General features: G+C 34.5%; 1 protein-coding gene across 1 annotated transcript in view; it reads right to left on the reverse strand.

The window, feature by feature from the left end:
• LOC106869541 (obscurin) overlaps positions 1-18,270 on the reverse strand; it is a gene marked incomplete at its 3' end in the record, with an annotated part of 380,350 nt that overhangs the window by 355,918 nt on the left and 6,162 nt on the right. The window contains exon 2 of the mRNA XM_052970280.1: positions 11,855-12,141. Coding sequence (XP_052826240.1) covers positions 11,855-12,116 — 262 coding nt within the window. The remainder of the gene's footprint in view (positions 1-11,854; positions 12,142-18,270) is intronic.

Below are 18,270 nucleotides of genomic sequence, written 5' to 3' on the forward strand. Positions count from 1 at the left end.
GTCCTTGGGTTAATTTGTAACTTCTACGAATTTTGTGTTTGTTTGTGTGTATGTGTGTGTGTTCGCGCGTTCAAAATTACATACATGCATACATAATGCGCACTTCGAATTTGTTTTTCTTTATATGATCGTGAAAATTAGTACCAGATAAAATAATGGAATCGATATAAATCACAAAATCCATTGAAGACAGTGCCCCTGCAACAGCCGTAGTCCGACAATTGAAACTTTTATACAGGCTTTCAGTGCATGTAAATGTCTTTCGCCATCACTATTTACTATTTTAATTAGTATTTTGTCTCCCTTGAATATATATTAAAAAAAGAAAATTAAGGAGTTATTTCCCTTAACCCTTAAACAGCGTGCTGTGAAACAAGAATTTACAGTATGAATTTTCGTTTACAACCACCTCAGTAAATAGCAGCGCCAGGTTTCGATCTAGAATGATTCTAAGAAATATAACAATTAAAACAAACAACTGCATTAGTGAAATTATTTAGAAACGTTTACGTATTGTGAGGCTCGAAGTTGTAGGTTGTTCAGCTTATGCAATTAGGCACTGGCTGAAATGTCAAATTGAGTGAATGGTTCTTTACGAAGTCAATTTACTAGGTTTAATATTACTGGATTTCAATAGCTTGGAAGATAATAAGGCAACCAATTACATTTATATTCGTAAATGGTACGTCTTTTTGGGGGGGAAAACAAATTATAAACAAAAGTTCGTGCTTGTTTTGTTTGGGGAAGACGGATATTAGGTATCAAAAGAAGAGAGATTGATACCATAAGTAATCAGGAAAGAAAATTTAGATATTGGGTAAAGAAAAGGGTATACATCAAATCAGCTTATGTTAAGATAGTACGCAGGGTGGGGGGTAACTCTCATAGTAGCAGGAAAGAATGAAACACAACACTAAACGAGCTAATGTTTGCTAGTCAGGCAGTCAGCTTGTTTCTTGGCTAAAATCCAGAATGATGTGCGTATTATGCCAAATATGTGAAGAGTATTCTTACTGTTGATCATATTTGTGTTGTGTACAGAGATAGCTGTATATTCTGTATATTCTGTCCTGAAAAAGAAATCCAGCATTCGTGAACCATTATTGGTTAGATGAAGAATACATCATCATCTGCCACCACCAACCCTTGTAATGATGGAAGCTTTTCCAAGCTTTCTGAAAATTTACACACATCTATAGGGATTCCTTTCCTTTTTGACATCACAAACATTAAATGGCTTTTTGCAACCTGCAACCCGTCATAGCCAATTCTGAGGGAGAGATAGAATGACAAAGGAAGAGAAATTGAGAAGAAAGAATAACTAGTTCTAATGCTCAACTGGTTCCCTTTTTTTATAATTAGCACCCACAAGATACTTCCTCCTTCCCTCCCCCATAGAAAAGGATGACAGAATTCAAATTCAGAGAGCAAAGAGTAAAACATTCTATCCCACACTAATGAATCAAGTTACTGCCTTGGAATAATATGCCTTGTCATACTTTGTTTTCTCAACCCTTGATGAAGTCATAGAAGTGCAGTCATACCATATGGTGTGTCTTGGGTATTTTCAGAACTGGCAGAGCTCTCCCTCTCCAACTCTGGCTATGAATCAGTTCTTGCAAAAAGAGAAAGAGAGGGAAAAGGAGAAACAACCCAATATGAAAGACAAAGTTGGTCTAAGCAGTATTTAAACTTGAAGTGCAGAGAGCCAGAAGGAATACTGGAAGACAATCTATCCAAATAATCTAATGACTCAACCAATTCCCTGTCATATTTTTTAGAAAATATTATTTCTGAAGTTGATTGCAGATTGTAAGATCTAGCTGGAATGAGGATTTTAACTGCATGAGGTTCATCAGTTTTGAGATTACAGTTCTGTTTTCCTTTTTCTTTCCCTTTAAAATATGTAGTGCTAGTATTTTGATACTTTTGAATGATATTAAGTTGTGAAGTTCCCTTTATTTTACAAGCTTTGACTGTGGAAGATGTATTTACTTGATAGGTTATTGAGATTGTTTTTAAATGATGCATGCATGAGAAATCTAAGAGAGAAGACTAAATTGGTGTTATCTGCATTAGAATATGTATGGTTAGATGATACAGCAAGTTAATTGTTTATATAAAGAAGTGTGGATAACTGAGGTATGAGAGAACTCAATCAAGAAACAATAAGATAAAATAACTTATGATAAAGTTTCTAAACCAGAGAATTCTGTTGAAGAGAACCTATAATCAAGTATTTTTTTCTGTATTTTCATGACAGGGAGGAGCAAAGAGTTTGCTAATTTTTAAGAGGAATAACTTTGCTTTGCTTCATCAAGTTTTTTAAAGACATTGGTGCATGATCTACCTATACAGATAATTAAAATGTATAAACAAAAATGTAAATTGTAAGTGTTCAGCTAAGTTTGGTGAAACAACATACAAGCCTTCATTTCTTCTGTACAAAGTTGCATGTCTCCATATCTAATGGTATAAATTCTCACTAAATAAAAGAGTTAATGTTAAACTCATTCACATACTTTGTTTGATAATCAACTGGTTTTTGAACATCATCATGAATATATACCAGCATGGGTGATATATGCCTGCAAAATAGCACCACTGTTCTGTATTTTAAAGAATCAAGTACAACTAGAAGTGGTACATGCATACTATGTATTGTTTTGAAATCCAATAGTAGCTTTCTACACATTAAGCACCTATTAGTCACTTTCCCTAATGTAATTTTCAATCAGATCTGTACAAAAAGTCCCAAGAAGTGAATTGTGAATATGTAATTTACTCATTTTTTTTTTGTTTCTGGCTCTAGATATTATTCAAATGTTAATTTCATCTAAAAATTAAGATCAAATTTAATTAAACTAATAACACATTATTAAAGAACACATAACACTTTATGTAATGCAATGTTAATAATGAAAATTCCACTTCAGTAGTATATTATTGCTTTTTAGCTTTACTGCCCTGATTGATAAATTCTAACCATGGTCATCTCATTTATTTCAATGCATAATGTATCTAGTACTACAATAACCAATGTGCCCTTTCTATTTTAAGATGGTGGGGCATGAGTTCTGGGAGATTTAGCTATTATTTCTAAAAGGTTGTGCAAACATAAAGCAGTTCAATCTTCAATCATTTGAAAGAGCTGGAAAGTATGACCATATGAGATAACTTTTGTGAGGCCATGCACATGTGCCACTTTAAGGGAATCACATAGGTACTTTTTGTTGCTAAGCATGGTCGAGTTCATGGCAAATGCATATATATCCTAACCTGATAAATTAGCAATGATGAATTAGTAACTCACAGTTTGTGCCTTCATTATGGCTACCCTCAGAAAGGGCCTGGCTGGAATAGCTTCAAGCATGAGGCCAATTTCCCAATCATGTTGAGTAAACATCCCTACAATGTGCAACATAAGAGAAGGCCAGCTTTGCAACTCAACAACAACCTTGGGCACCTTTTTGAATTAGATGTACCTAACACCTGTGTACATGCTTTCAAAATTGGAAAACAGCACAGTACCCATGACATTCAGAAATATTTTTTATGACCAGAATTGCTGAAGCAGGGAATAAACTACCCACATCAGTTGTTAGCTGTTGGAACACTACAACCTTCAAGACTTCCATTCTTCCTGAAATTCACTAACATTACACCTGATGTTCCTTTTGTTATGACTCATTCACTGTTCACTTGCCTGCTTTTTGTGCATTATTTTGTGTACTGTACATGCACTTTTGACTACCTTTTCTGATGAGTTGTAGTGCACTTGAGCACTATATGCAATAAGTTCATTGTTGTTGTCGTCGTCATCATCGTCGTCGTCGTCATCGTCATCGTCATCATCATCATTATTATTATTATTATTATTATTATTGTTGTTGTTATTACTATGGACAATTCAGTATTATCTTGATACAAGTTTTAATTTTCTCATGCATGGTATGGTGCCATTTATATTACCAGTGCTGTGTTACCATTTTTCTACAAATAATCTGACATCCTCAGCTAAAATGAAATTAACATTTTGAGGACACCAATAAATTTCTATACAAAGATCATCTTCTTATTTAGCTATCATATCATCAGAGATACTGCAATGCTAAAATCAGATCAGACAACCAAACATTGATGAAAAGTTAGCTCCAAATGGTGTAAGGAGACAGAAAGTTAGAATGTTGAGCTGCCTGAATCTTATGAAAACTTCAAAACTGTATCTCCAGTTGGTCTTTAACCAGAGCATAATGATTAAATGACATGAAGAGCCTCATGGCTTTGTTTGAAGATAACTCAGATGTATCTTGGTACATAGCAGCTTGAAAATGTTTCACATGATTCATCCTACAACTGTACCATTCACCAAGTGTGATTTAATGTGTGATTTAGAAGGCGCTTAGAAATTCTACAAAAATTTGGGGAAAAAATTTCATTGCCATAACTACAACAATCCCTACTAAGCTTCTGATGAATAAACTTTCCTAAGCTCCAAATCATGGCAAAGAGAACAGAGTTTGAAAATCAAATGATATTTCACTGACCAACCTATGTCCACGATAATGATGATTATGTTTTGTTCCCTTGTTTTACACACACACACACACACACACACACACACACACACACACACACACACACACACACACACACACACACACACAGACACACACACACACACACACACATACACATATTATGGGGGATAGTTGTATAAAACAGTGGAGGTTTTCTGTTACTAGTTTAAGTGAACCTTGAAAGATATTTGATTTTGTCAATAAATTTGATCCTTTGGATGAAGTTAAATAACTTTGTTGTACCATTTCACAGTCAAACATTTTTCTAACATTAACTCTAACTGTACAGTATAATGGAACAAGATCTGGTGACATCATGATGAGATCATTGTTAGATCATTTGCACTCTATAGAGGGAAATGTTTTCCATAGTAACTCTCTGGTAATTTAATAATTCATAGGATGGGAAAGCATTTTCATCTGACTACATCATAGTTTTGAGATGAGCCACTATGAATTCAACTGTAATGGAGTAGCATCAAGCTAATTGACAAAGGCAACCATATCAGAATATAATGAATTATTATTAAATAACTATTTTACTCTGTTTTTAACAAAACAAAGTATAATGATTTGTTTCAATAAGAGACAATGTTATCTAAATTTATTGATACAATTAAAATTATGTCCATACTGAGATGTTAGATAACTATTTAAATAGTTATCTAGCAGAGTTTAAGAAGCACATTTAATTAGTTATTTAACAGAGTTTAACAAGCCCATTCTTATTTGATCATTTCTTATAAGGCCATACAAGAAAACATCAATCATATTCTATTTAGAATGTTAATGACAAGAGAGAGGATTTTAGTGTTACGATGCCCCTAATTTAGTAAATCATTAGCTAAATAGTAACTATCAAGATACTGATAAACTTAATTATTGTTTAACAATCAAAACATTACTTCAAAGCTTTATACAAATATCAATACCCCCCCCCCTCTCTCTCTCTCTCTCCTTATATATACATATATATATATATATATATATATATATATATCATTATCATCATCATCATCATTATTGATTTTATGTATAGTTTCCATAATGTCATTGGACATGACTTCTTAAGGAAATATTCTGTAGTCAAATGCCTTTCCTGGTGTCAACCATTATTCAATAATGGCATTTTTGTGAAGTGTCACTTCATATATGTATTATGTTGTATTTTTCATGGGGAGTGGCAGCAAACTCAAGGACTATTCACATGCAAACACTTACACACACACACACACACACACACACATGTATGGCTGTATGGTTAGTTTGCTTTGCAATCACTTTGTTCTAGCTTGGATCCCACTGCACGAGACCTAGGGCAATGTCTTGGATTGATCAATACCTTCAGAATAAAATTTTGTAGATGGTAACTGTACAAAGGCTGCTGTGTATATATGCATGTACACACAGAAATACACACACACACACATGTTGCATACCTCATGTTTATATGAATACATTTACTTAGTATATAAAAGACTAACCCCTTCCCACAGAATTTCAAACCTTGTGCCTATAGCAAAAAGCAGTTAAACTGTATGAAAGAGATAACAGAGGACTGAGATATGTGGCACACTTCTGAACTCAGGAAGAGCTGCCCACCACAACAGAATTAAGATCCTAAATCCAAAGTACCACATAAAAAGCATTGGTGTGGGTGCTGGTACCATGTAAAAAAAAACACTAGTGCTGATGCCACATAAAAAGCACTCATGATGGTGCCACTTTAAAAAGCACCCAGTACACTCTGTAAAGTGGTTGGCATTAGGAAGGACATCCAGCCATAGAAACCAAGCCAAAACAGACCATGGATTCTGGTGTGGCTCCTAGCCTTGCTAGTGCCTGTCAAGCCATGTCAGCATGGAAAATAAACTTTAGATGTTGATAATGATGATGATGATGTTATTGAACCATATTGTTGAAATCAAGATGGAGGATAGTATGTGTAAAATTGTTGAAGATTCAATCAATACTTAGATAACTATGAAAGTACAGATGAGTCTTCTATGTAGCTGATTGCATTAGTACACATATTTGTAGTTGAGTAGCATGAAGTCAATTCTGTTATTAAGAGATTTTGAGGACTTCCATTCTGCTGGGAAGTTGCTGTTTTTTGGGGGTTTTTTTTAGAATATTTATTCTGCAATCATTTGGCCCTTAGATTATTTAAGTATCACTTTCCATCCAAATCATAAAATATTTCATTTTTTATTCATTTCCTTTTTTTTGTTTCATACATGGAATGCAGAAACTTTGTTTTTCGTAAGATCAACAATTAAATGATAACTTTTATAGTAATAGCTTTGATTCTTTAAAGCAGCACTTACTGTGGTCTATCATAGAAATTTCCATTTAATATAGTAGGTGTAAAACAGTGGTATAGGTAAAAACATTCAGTATTATCATCTTTTATAGCTTAGCATTTGAGTTGATGTTGACCAGCAATGAAGTCAGAATGCTATCCTGAGGCTGACCATTTTGTGATGCATTGCAAAGAAGTGTCTATTCCTTATTAGGATACTAATAAGATGTGTGTGATCCTTGTCAAATACTAAATTATATATCTATTTTAACAAGCTATATCATAAACCATAGTGAGGTCAACAAAACTGAAAAAAAGTTTCATAACACCCACCATTCATGAAGATGTTTTTATAAATCTATTCATATGTTTATCTTTTATCTTTTACTTGCTTTAGTCATTAGACTGTGGTCTTGCTGGAGCACCACCTTGAATTTTTAGTCAAATGACTTGACCCCAGTACTTCGTTATTAAGCATGGTAGTTATTCTGTTGGTCTTTTTTGCTGAACTGCCTAAGTTACAGGGATGTAAACACACCAACACCAGTTGTCAAGTGGTGATGGGGAGACAAACACAAAGACACACACACACACACACACACATACACATATATACAATGGGCTTCTTTCAGTTTCCATCTACCAGATTCATTCCCAAGGTTTTGGTTGGCCTGAGCTTAGGAAGTAGACACTTGCCCAAGGTGCCAAGCAATGGGACTGAACCTGGGACGATGTGGTTGGGAAGCAAGCTTCTTACCACACAGCCACACCTGCACCATTTGTGGAAGGAAAAAATTGTAAAATATTCAATTAATGCAAGATGGAACCAGCCAAAGAGACTGGTGTCCACATGGTGTGTGCTGGACTTCACCTTGCAAGTGACACCAAAACGAAATAGGGATATAATATGGAATTCCTGTAATCATTGAGCAGCCCAAACAATTAATCACCTGATAGCTTGTGCATTATTGTAATACTAGTTGACCCTGTGCCATCAAAAGTGATGGCTAATTGTAGTATTTTATATATAAATAAGGTACATAATAATCACAGATACAAACATTCACTTCCTTTGTACATGCACACACATACACACATATACTCACATAGAGTTGAAATGCTGTTTGATTTTTCTTTTCAGCATTGAATGTTCACTATCCCACTTCCATTGCACACACACACATACACATACACATGATTCCCTTTTATTAACACACGCATATACTCAGAGTTGAAACGCTGTCAGATTTTTTTTCACCATAGAACTTCCATCATCCTAGTATCAAGTTTGCCATTACCTCTTCCTTCCTTATTCATCTATCACCCCTTCCTTTCTATTTCATATGTTGTGATGGAAAAATACACAAGAGTACTATTATAGCAGAAGATATGGAGGGTAAATCAAATTAATACACTTGTCAATGTTCACATACATTCACATACTTCTCTTGTACGCGCACACATACACACATATACTCAAACAGAGTTGAAATGCTGTTGGACTTTTCTTTTCAGCATTGAACATTCATCAAATCTCCATTGCACACACACACACAAACATTCACCTACCTCCCTTTTACATACACACACATATACTCACACAGAGTTGAAACACTGATTTTTTTTCATCCCTTCCTTCATTAGTCATCTATCACCCCTTTCTTTCTCATTCATATGTTGTGACAGAGAAGAACAGAAGACACACGATGCGCTCTTTACTACTTCCTTTCTCTCATTGCTATTACTTTCTCTCACTGCCTCCGAGTCAGGGCTTTACTCTCACTACTTCTCCTTCACTGAATTACTATTTTCTCTCCTCTCCATTCACTTATACTACTCTTTCTCCTACTCTGTTCTTCGTGATTTTGGACAAATATATATATACAAATATATAAAAACATTACACTCATTATTATATTAAGAGATTATTATTTGTATGATTTGAAAAATTACAGAGAGAATGCACAAGATTGCAGAAAAAAGGTGGAAAAATTTAATAGACTCAAAATAATAATAAATCATTTCTCACATGCAACATTGATATAGACCTAAGTCTAGGTTTGATTGCAGGACAAAGTGAGACTTATCAGAAAAGAATACAGCTGTCTAATGACACACTTGTTGATTAATGCTATCTTCCCATTCCTTACAGCAGTAAACTAAATGTATATAGAGATAAGTATTGTATTTGTCTTTAATTTTAAGAATAACTTTTAAAGGAAAAAATCTGTTCATAGTTTATAAGCAGATTAAAAATTAGATAAATAATTAGATAGATTCTCATTATCATTTTTTTATCTTTTCTTTTCTTTGCTATGTTAAAAATGTTAGAGGAAAATCTAGTAATTTTCTTTTAGTTTGTGCTTTCAATTAAACATTTGTTATATCTTATATTACACTACATGATTTCAATGCTTACTTCATTCAAAGACCAACATTATAGCAACTCAAAATTTCTTTCAAACATTCCAACTATAAACTTTGCTAAAAGTGGCTTTATATTCCAAAGTACTTTAAACTCTGTTAATTGCGTTTATCTCCCATCATATAAACTGGTTTCACACACAAGTTTATTTGATGCATAGCTATAAAATCTTTTTTTAGATGAACTTATGTAACTATAATAGACATTAATTAAAATTTTTATAACACCTAGTAGCAGAATTGTGTTGTTTTTCTTTTAGTAGCACTCTTACAATCTTAACAAAGTAGATAGTACTTTACGAAATAAATATTGCTAATTAAATATTTCATTTATCATATTTTGTAAGTAATACTTATTCAGAAGGATTGCTATCTACCAGAGGGAACAAGTGAAAAATATTTCCCTTCTACCACAGTTAGGGACCTGAACACCTAAGCAGACAGCTTCATTATTTGATGCTTAATCCTACTTATCATCCTCTAGCTCAAAACTGAGATTTCTGACAGACCACTCTGAAGTAAATTATTTCCTGGTAGGTTTTTAATACTGCTAAACTGAATAGCATGGTTGTTATTGACAATCCCTGAATCTTTGGCATCTTGACATCACTAATAAAAATAAGTTGAAAGATTGATACTGTAGAGTGCAACCAGTAGCCATGGCAGGGGGAAATTAGTTGTCATAAGAGTAAAAGAATAAATGTAACATGTAAGGGCAAGTTATATATGTGTTATATACACATGGGCAGATCATTAAGAATAATCATGGCATTTTTATGGATGTGATCAAGCATTTTTGTTTAAAAAGAATGCACATTAACAGATATAGGAAGAACTATATGTATTAGAAAAACAAATATTAACTTTCAATAATGAAAGTTAAAATAGTTAGGTGCTCTGAAAAGAAACTCAAATAAAACGTTCTTGCAGACATTTTGGCTGCAAAGAATGCATAAATCTTATTAAGAAGCTTCTGACCCAAGTGATTATTTTGACTTATCAAATTAAATGTTTTGCTAATTAATCATTCTTTACAAGCAGTTACTGATAACAGAAAAAGATCTTTGATGTTTGACAATATATCATTCGATAATGAGGTTAGTAATAAGATCAGCTAAGTAATAATGAGACATTCACTTTCTTTAGAAAAAGAGGTGCAGTTATTTTGTTTTAGGTAGATCCCTGTGATGTGAGAGAGTTTTAAGATTTTCTTATAGGAACTTATGAGATTTAAGAGTACTGGTATGATGGTATTGATAACAAAAATAAAACTCCAGAACCATCAGAAAAAAGTACCAAGAGTAAAATTAATGAAGCTTATTGGAAATAAGGAAGGAAAGAAAATATGATTATAGTTGGAGAAGTGCATAAGTTTGTTGACAAGGAAGGAGACAAAAATGTTCGTTGCTGCTTTGTTCATCTGCTTGCTCATATAGTAACTAGAGTCTAAGAATACACAAGTAATATTTATGGCTATAGTTTTCTAGATGTTGCCAACTTTGTTCTTTGAAGAACAACTCCATAGCATTTCATAGAAAACTAGCATTGGAATGATGGGGTTTTTCTTAAGGGATGGTGGGGGGGGCTCCAAAAGTGTAGAAAATAGAGAAAATTATCAGAATGAGTGTAATGAGTTGGAGATAAAGAGTTATGAATATCAATTTCATCCACTATAAGTATTCTAGAGAGCAAGATGAACTTCTAGAATTTTTCAATGCATAAAAAGCTCAAGAAGTTATGAGAAATTTGAAGTGATAGATTATTTTTTAGGTTATCACAAGCAAGAGAGATTTTCAGACTGAGTAATTAGCAAGGAGCAACTGAACCAGTTTCGAAGCAGATATTATAGTTTTCCTCCATTTGTGTATCTATTCTTACCATGCTTGTAGTAATGTGGCTTTTGTATCTGTGTCATCAAAATAGCTCTACAAATGGGTTTTACTCTTACCAAACCAGGTAGGTCTAAAGTGAGGAATTAGACTATGATGATGATGATGACAATGATGAGATCATCATCAGAAGCCTCAGGAAGCAACATAACAGATGTATAGTTGCAGTCAAGAATCAATTAAACGTTAATCATTGAGGAAACTCGCAAGATGCTGGAAGCTGGTATCATAATAATATTAAATAGAATCACCAAGCTCTGAAAGTAATCCTCTGCTTACATCCCTAAAACTAGTGATCACATGTTATTCAGCCACTAAACTCTACCAGATGACGATATGCAGAATTTTCAGTCTGATAAAGAAATTCTTAAAGGGCCCTTAAACTGATTCCTCAAAAAATAGCAACATTTTTTTCATGACCATTTAACAAATTTTTGTGAAACAATTTTAACAGAATAATTATTTACTATGTTAAAAAATGTAATTCTCATTCCTTTCCTACAACTGTTTTTCCCTGATAGAACCAATTAGACAAAATCTTTAAAATAAAGAAAAAATTAAAATTTTAAACAAAATTGAAAATTTTTAAATTTACAAACAAGATTTAACTTTGTATTCCTTCAGTAGAGGAGATAATATATTTAAAAAGTAATATTTACGTATGATATGAAGATATGCAGCAGTTGTTGCAACTCCTTGAGTGTTTTCTGCTCGGCAACGGTAAAATCCACCATCTGACTGCAAAACATTTTCAATGTACATTGAAATAATTCCATCTTCATCATATTCAAAATTGTAACGTGTTTTGTTGGTTATATCAATACCATCCTTGAACCATCTTATTGAAGGCCTGGGATTGCCAACAACTTGGCATTCAAATCGCTTGGACCCACCAAGAATAACTTCAGCCTTTCCAGGCATGCTGACAGATATGCAGCTTGGAGAGCTGAAAACAAAAAACAATATAGAATGTGAATTAAATAACAAATTTATAACTCATGTCAATCATTTCTTTTAACATTTGTTTCAAATAACATACTTCTTATTATGATGATATACAATCAAATAAGAACAAATCAGATGTTCATTTATTATTGTAAACAGAAAAGGAGCTGTGGATTAGCAAAACTGCTCAAGCATTGAAAAAATAGCATGCAATGTTGGTTCCAGATCCTTATATTCTGAGTTCAAATCCCACTGAAGTCAACTTTACCTTTCATCACTCCGGGGTTGACAAAATAAAATACCAATCAAGTAATGTCATTGATTTAACTGACAAAATTCCTGCCATCAAATTTCTGGCCTTGTGCCCCTGCTTGAAACAATTACTATGAAGAGAAAATACCAACATGAGAGAAAAAATACCTTTTTACCTGTAACCTTTTACATTATTTTACAAATTATTCATTATTTTAACTCATGGAGTAACTATTGAGTGCTACTAATACAAGCTATACATTTCTATGATGAACCACAATTAAATAACTCACCATAACTCATAGATAGATCTTAGAAGACATGTTAAAGTAACAATTCTAGAAGAAATTCAAATATTGTAAACTAACTGGCAGCATAGACACCTTTGAAATTGTGTAAAAGAAAAATAGATTGAACTTCTACAACACCATACATATGTTTCTCTTTTGCAAAACGGCAAAATAACTTCTTTATGAGCACTTTCTAGCATTCAAAACATTTTCTATCTGAACACTTGTAAATTCTTCCAATATTTTAAGCATTTATGATAAAACTATATAAATATTTCTTACTTTTTTTTTAGTTGAAAGAATAGGTATAAAATTATCAAGCCCAAATTATTCTATGTTGAGGGGGTTAATTCTTGGTGAGATTGGCTTTGCTTGCAAATCTTTCCAAACAGAATATAATCAAATCAGATTCCAGATTGATATATCTCATAAATAACCTGTGAACTGAGTACTGTTGATATTGTTGTTGTTGTTGTCATAATCGTTAATGATGGCGGCGGTGGTGGTAGAAGTGGTGGTGGTGGTGACAGCAGAAGTGGCGGTGGCAGTGGCGGCGGTGGTGGTTTAGTGACTGATCAGCTCCGAACAAGCTGGACGATTTTCAAAAGCACTCTGGCCATAACCATTACTATCTTTTTAAGCGTATGTAGAAATTCATTAATTAATGCATCATTTCCTCCTTTAAGATTGTTGGATGCTATTCAAGAAAGATTTAGTTGTTATTTTTAGTAGGTTGAGTGACCACATTAATATTGCTTCATTGTATTGTAGATTGCAAAATCATGTGCATCATAAAAAGCTCCAACATGTATCTTCTACATTCCTCAAGTTCATTTATTGTAGAATTATTGATCTGCATACTTGCCAAAACAACAATTCTCGGATTGATAACAATCTTACCATCAAGTACACCTCAATATAATGTATGGTTAATTTTGGTTATTAAACTATTTAAAAATAATCAATTTGTATTTCTTGAACAACGGGGTAAAAAAAATTTGTTTTCCTCAAAACTGACTGTAAATTTTAGCCTACTGACGTTCATTTCAATTGCAATGACAAAACGAGTGTGGAAAATTTGATATATGTACACCCTTATAAAATCTCAGTCCCAGCACAGGTATGCACTCTGTCATAATTATTCCACACTGGTTAGAATGCCTCTCTTCAATATGCTTACTAAAAAGTTAAATTGTGTATAACAAAAGAAAATAACTATCAGTAGCAAAATCAACATGGTCATTATCATTACATTCTTCATATTCCATGTAAATGCTTACATATGTTTTGATTGGACAGGTAGGTAGTACAGCATCATTCCAGCTGTCACAATTCTTTTTACAGTTCCCTCATCTGATATATATTTCACCTCATATATTGGTTTATTTCTGCTTCAGTTATTTCAAAACCAGCAGTTTTCACAGAACACACCGTGCTGTGTCACATTACATATCTAAGATATTGCAATATGCTATCTTTCAACTATCATCTGATGCTTCTGATAAATATATTCTCTCAGTCTATCATGTCATAATAATGCAATGCAATACATTTAAGATAGGATTGGGTATATATATATAAGTATGTCTATTTATGTATAAGTACACACACATGCACGTGCATGCATGCGCATACACATACACACACACACACACACTCACACATACACACATGCACACACACACACACACACACACACTCACACGCACACACACACACACACGCACGCATGCATGTGTGCACACAGACATGAGTCAGTAAATAAGCACTCAACATATCTAGTTGAAATTATATGCATTGAATAATGGTTTGACTCAGTTCCACATTACTTAAAATTTTTGGGATATAGAAACCCATCCACGTCATTAGATATTCAGTGACAGAGTAAAGAGAACTAAAAAAGAAACTTTAAAATAGCTTCTAGGTAAAAGTGTTTAGGTTTCCATTAGTCAGTTCTAATCATCTGGTTGCCTGTATATTCTATCTGGTTAACATGTGTAGTGCTGTCTGGTTACCAATGTGATGTAATTAGCAAGGAAGGTGGTTCCTCTGAATTTAGAGTAGCCATAGTAAGAACTGGTTGAAGAAAGTTCAGGAGGCTAGAACCACTGCTAATAACAAAGATCTTTTCTTATAGAGTGAAGAGCAGATTGTATGACATGTGTGTTAGATCTGCAATGCTGCATAGTAGTGAGGCATGGCTTTGACTGCAGAGGACTTCAGAAGACTGGAAAGAAATAAAGTGAGCATGCTCCATTGAATGTGCTATATGAGTGTGCATGAAAAGCATTGTACAAAGGTGTTGTGTGAAAAACTGGGCATAAGAGGAATCATATGTATATAAGAAAGAAAATTGCACTGGTATGGACATGTGATGCATATGGAGAATACAGTTGTATAAAGAAGTGCTGACCACTTAATGTGGTTGTAATTTGCAGAAGTGAGAAACCCAGAAAGACATGGGAGGAAGTGCTGAAGGCTGACCTCAGAACTCTGAGCTTCACAGAGCAGATGACTAAGAACCAGAACGTCTGGCAGTATGAGGTTCTTAAAAAGATCCATCTTCCTCAGCAAAACTGAGTCCCGGAAGTGCTATATATATTGTACTCTCCACCTATGTTACAGTGATTCATCCACTCACTAAGCCAAATAGCCTCCCATCATGCACTATCTTCCTCCCCACCACCAGCTCCTGCAGACTACCCAACTGTGTCATCTTTATATCTTGTCTTCTCCTATCAACTGTATTATCGTTACTATCCTGCCACCAGCCTCTATCAAGCTCTATCATTCACTCTTCAATCCTATCCAAATTTTACAGTTGCAATCTGCCACCCTTACCAAGTCCAACAAACTTTCACATATAGGACAAGAATGAAACACAGTCCTGTCCCTTGTGTTTCTTCAACATTTCTTCATCAGCTGCCCCAGAGCTTTAGCTGATGACTGCTAGTGGCATGACCAGGTACTCAAAGCAGTTGCAGAGGTGATATCAACAGCCATTCAGACTAGTAAATACTATCCCAGGAAACAGACCATCACATTTCTCTCAGCCAGAGAGAAGTCTACTTCACTCAAACTTCAATGGCTATGCCTACTTTCACACAGCCATAGACATGAAGCTGAAAGTAAAAGTTTTGAAACAGATAAAGTTCTCAGATCACATCATACCAACAAAACTCCAACCAGGCATAGTGATCTTCTAAAATTCCACCTAACAGATGAACATGTAGAAACTGACTGTGCCTGGGGAGGAACACATGGACAAGCTCGTAAGAGGAAGCTTACCAAATATTTAGGAGTTGGTTGAGCAGTGCAGAAATAGTGGCTGATAGACATGTTGCAAGACAGCTGAAGCGAGATGCTAAGGTTTTGGGAGACATTCATCTTGCAGACTCCTGGGCTTAGAGTTACTGGTGAAGGAAAGAGAAGGGCCATAAATTCCATTACTTAGATCAAAGAGAAGGCCACAAGGTGGATTTGGATAAAGTGGGCAGACCAGTGGTTGGGATAACTGAGCAAGGAGGTCTGATGTTGAAAGATCCAAAACATCACTGATGTTGCATCTGAGAGCATCCAAAAGATACATCTAAAAACTTTTTGGTGCCACATAAAAAACATGGACATTAAATGATGATGATGATGATGATGTATATATATATATATATATATATATATATATATATATACAAGGGGGTACCCAAAAGTAACCGGAAACATTCTCTGTGAGACAAGCCTATTGTGGTTCAGGCTACTGCAGCTAGAAGCCACTCAATGCAATCCACAGGCATCAATCTGCCAACCACATGTGAAGTTGTACTGTCACATGATGCATCTTTATTTTGCAGTGCTTCTCCTCTGTTCATCAATTTTTACGATGCCTGAAAGAACCATTGGAAGTTGATCCGGATCTTTATTCAAAGGTCATCACTGATGACAAAATGTGGTGCTGTGGCTACAACCCAGAAACGAAGCAGCAATTAAGTCAGCAGAAGTATTCAATGTCACCACACCCCAAAAAAGCACATCAAGTGAAGTCCAATGTCAAGACAATGCTGATTTGTCTCATCGATGTGAAAAGAATTTGTTCCTCCTGGTCAAACAGTTAACCAGACATTTTACTTGGCAGTTCTGAAGCATAATGACATGACTGGGGTGTCCTGGAGCTCCTGCCAATGAATTTTGAGCGAGGGTTTGCAAATGAAAAGACAGGGCCGTCACAGACACAGTGAAACACAGTGAAAAGACAGGACTGTCATGAGACACATTGAAACGAACACACCCCAACCTGTGGCAAAGTGTAGAGTAGTGGTTTTATCATGACAATGTGCCTGCACAGACTGTCTCGAGTGTGAGACAGTTTTTGACTAAAATTGGCATGGCATGAATCTGCTTACCCACCTTCTCTATTCACCTGATCTTGCTCCCTGCAACATTTTTTGTTCCTCTGAATGGAAAAAGTCCCTTAAGGAAAACGTTTTGCTGATGTAAAAGAGGTGAAGAAAAAACCAAAAGAAGTGAAGAAAAAACCAACAGAGGCATTACAAGGCATCACTTTGCAAGAGTTCCAGGACTGCTTCAGTGGAAAATGAGTCTGGACCAATGCATTACTTCAAATGGAGAATACTTTGAAGGTGATAAAGGTGTAAACATGTAAAACGAAGTGAATAAAATAGTATTGCAAAATTCCAGTTTTGGTGGGGAACCTCTTCGTAAATATATATATATATATATATATATTTGTGTGTGCATGTGTGTGTGTTTGTTTATGTATATATATGTGTGTGTGTGTGTATATATATATATATATATATATATATATATATATATATATATATATACATGTGTGTGTGTGTGTGTGTAAGCCATCTAAGAGTCTATAAGTCAGGTAAAAATGCACTCGTATATCTGTCAGTAGAGTGGGTATATCAATCAAAGTGAACAGTATTACATGTCCATTACAGCCAATCTTACAATCAGTTTCCCACAATGGATTCCATAGTGACTACCTCTGAAGAGCACAGGGTTGCATAATCAGACTGTTACTTAACAGTCCATTGAATTCCTAGTGTGAAACCAATTGATAAGATTGGCTGTAATGGACATATAATACTGCACACTTCATTTAATATATACATACACATATATATATATATATCATCATCATCATCATTGTCATTTAACATCTGCTTTCCATTCTGGTATGTGTTGGGCGGTTTGACTGAGGGCTGGCACACCTATATATATTCATATATGTGCATATATACATAGATACATATATATATATATATACACGCTCTCACATACACATGCATGCGCACCTTCGTTTTGGGATCACCTCTACTTTATTATCCCCCCTTCTTCCTAGCTCTCCTGTGTGACCCCTCTGTCTGGCATTCGTCAGATAGATCGCTAGCCACTAAACCTTTTTCTATTTTCTCTCCCTGTTTATTTTTGTGTTCCTTTCTGTCGAAGAGCATAGGCTCGAAACGTAAAAGACTTTCTCACTTCCCAAGCGTTAAACTAATACACCTGTTTGCTGTTTATACACCCATCTTTGTCTTTTGTTTTTTTTGTAAATTCTCATG

Source organism: Octopus bimaculoides, chromosome 1 (assembly GCF_001194135.2).
Source record: "Octopus bimaculoides isolate UCB-OBI-ISO-001 chromosome 1, ASM119413v2, whole genome shotgun sequence".
NCBI lineage: Eukaryota > Metazoa > Mollusca > Cephalopoda > Octopoda > Octopodidae > Octopus > Octopus bimaculoides.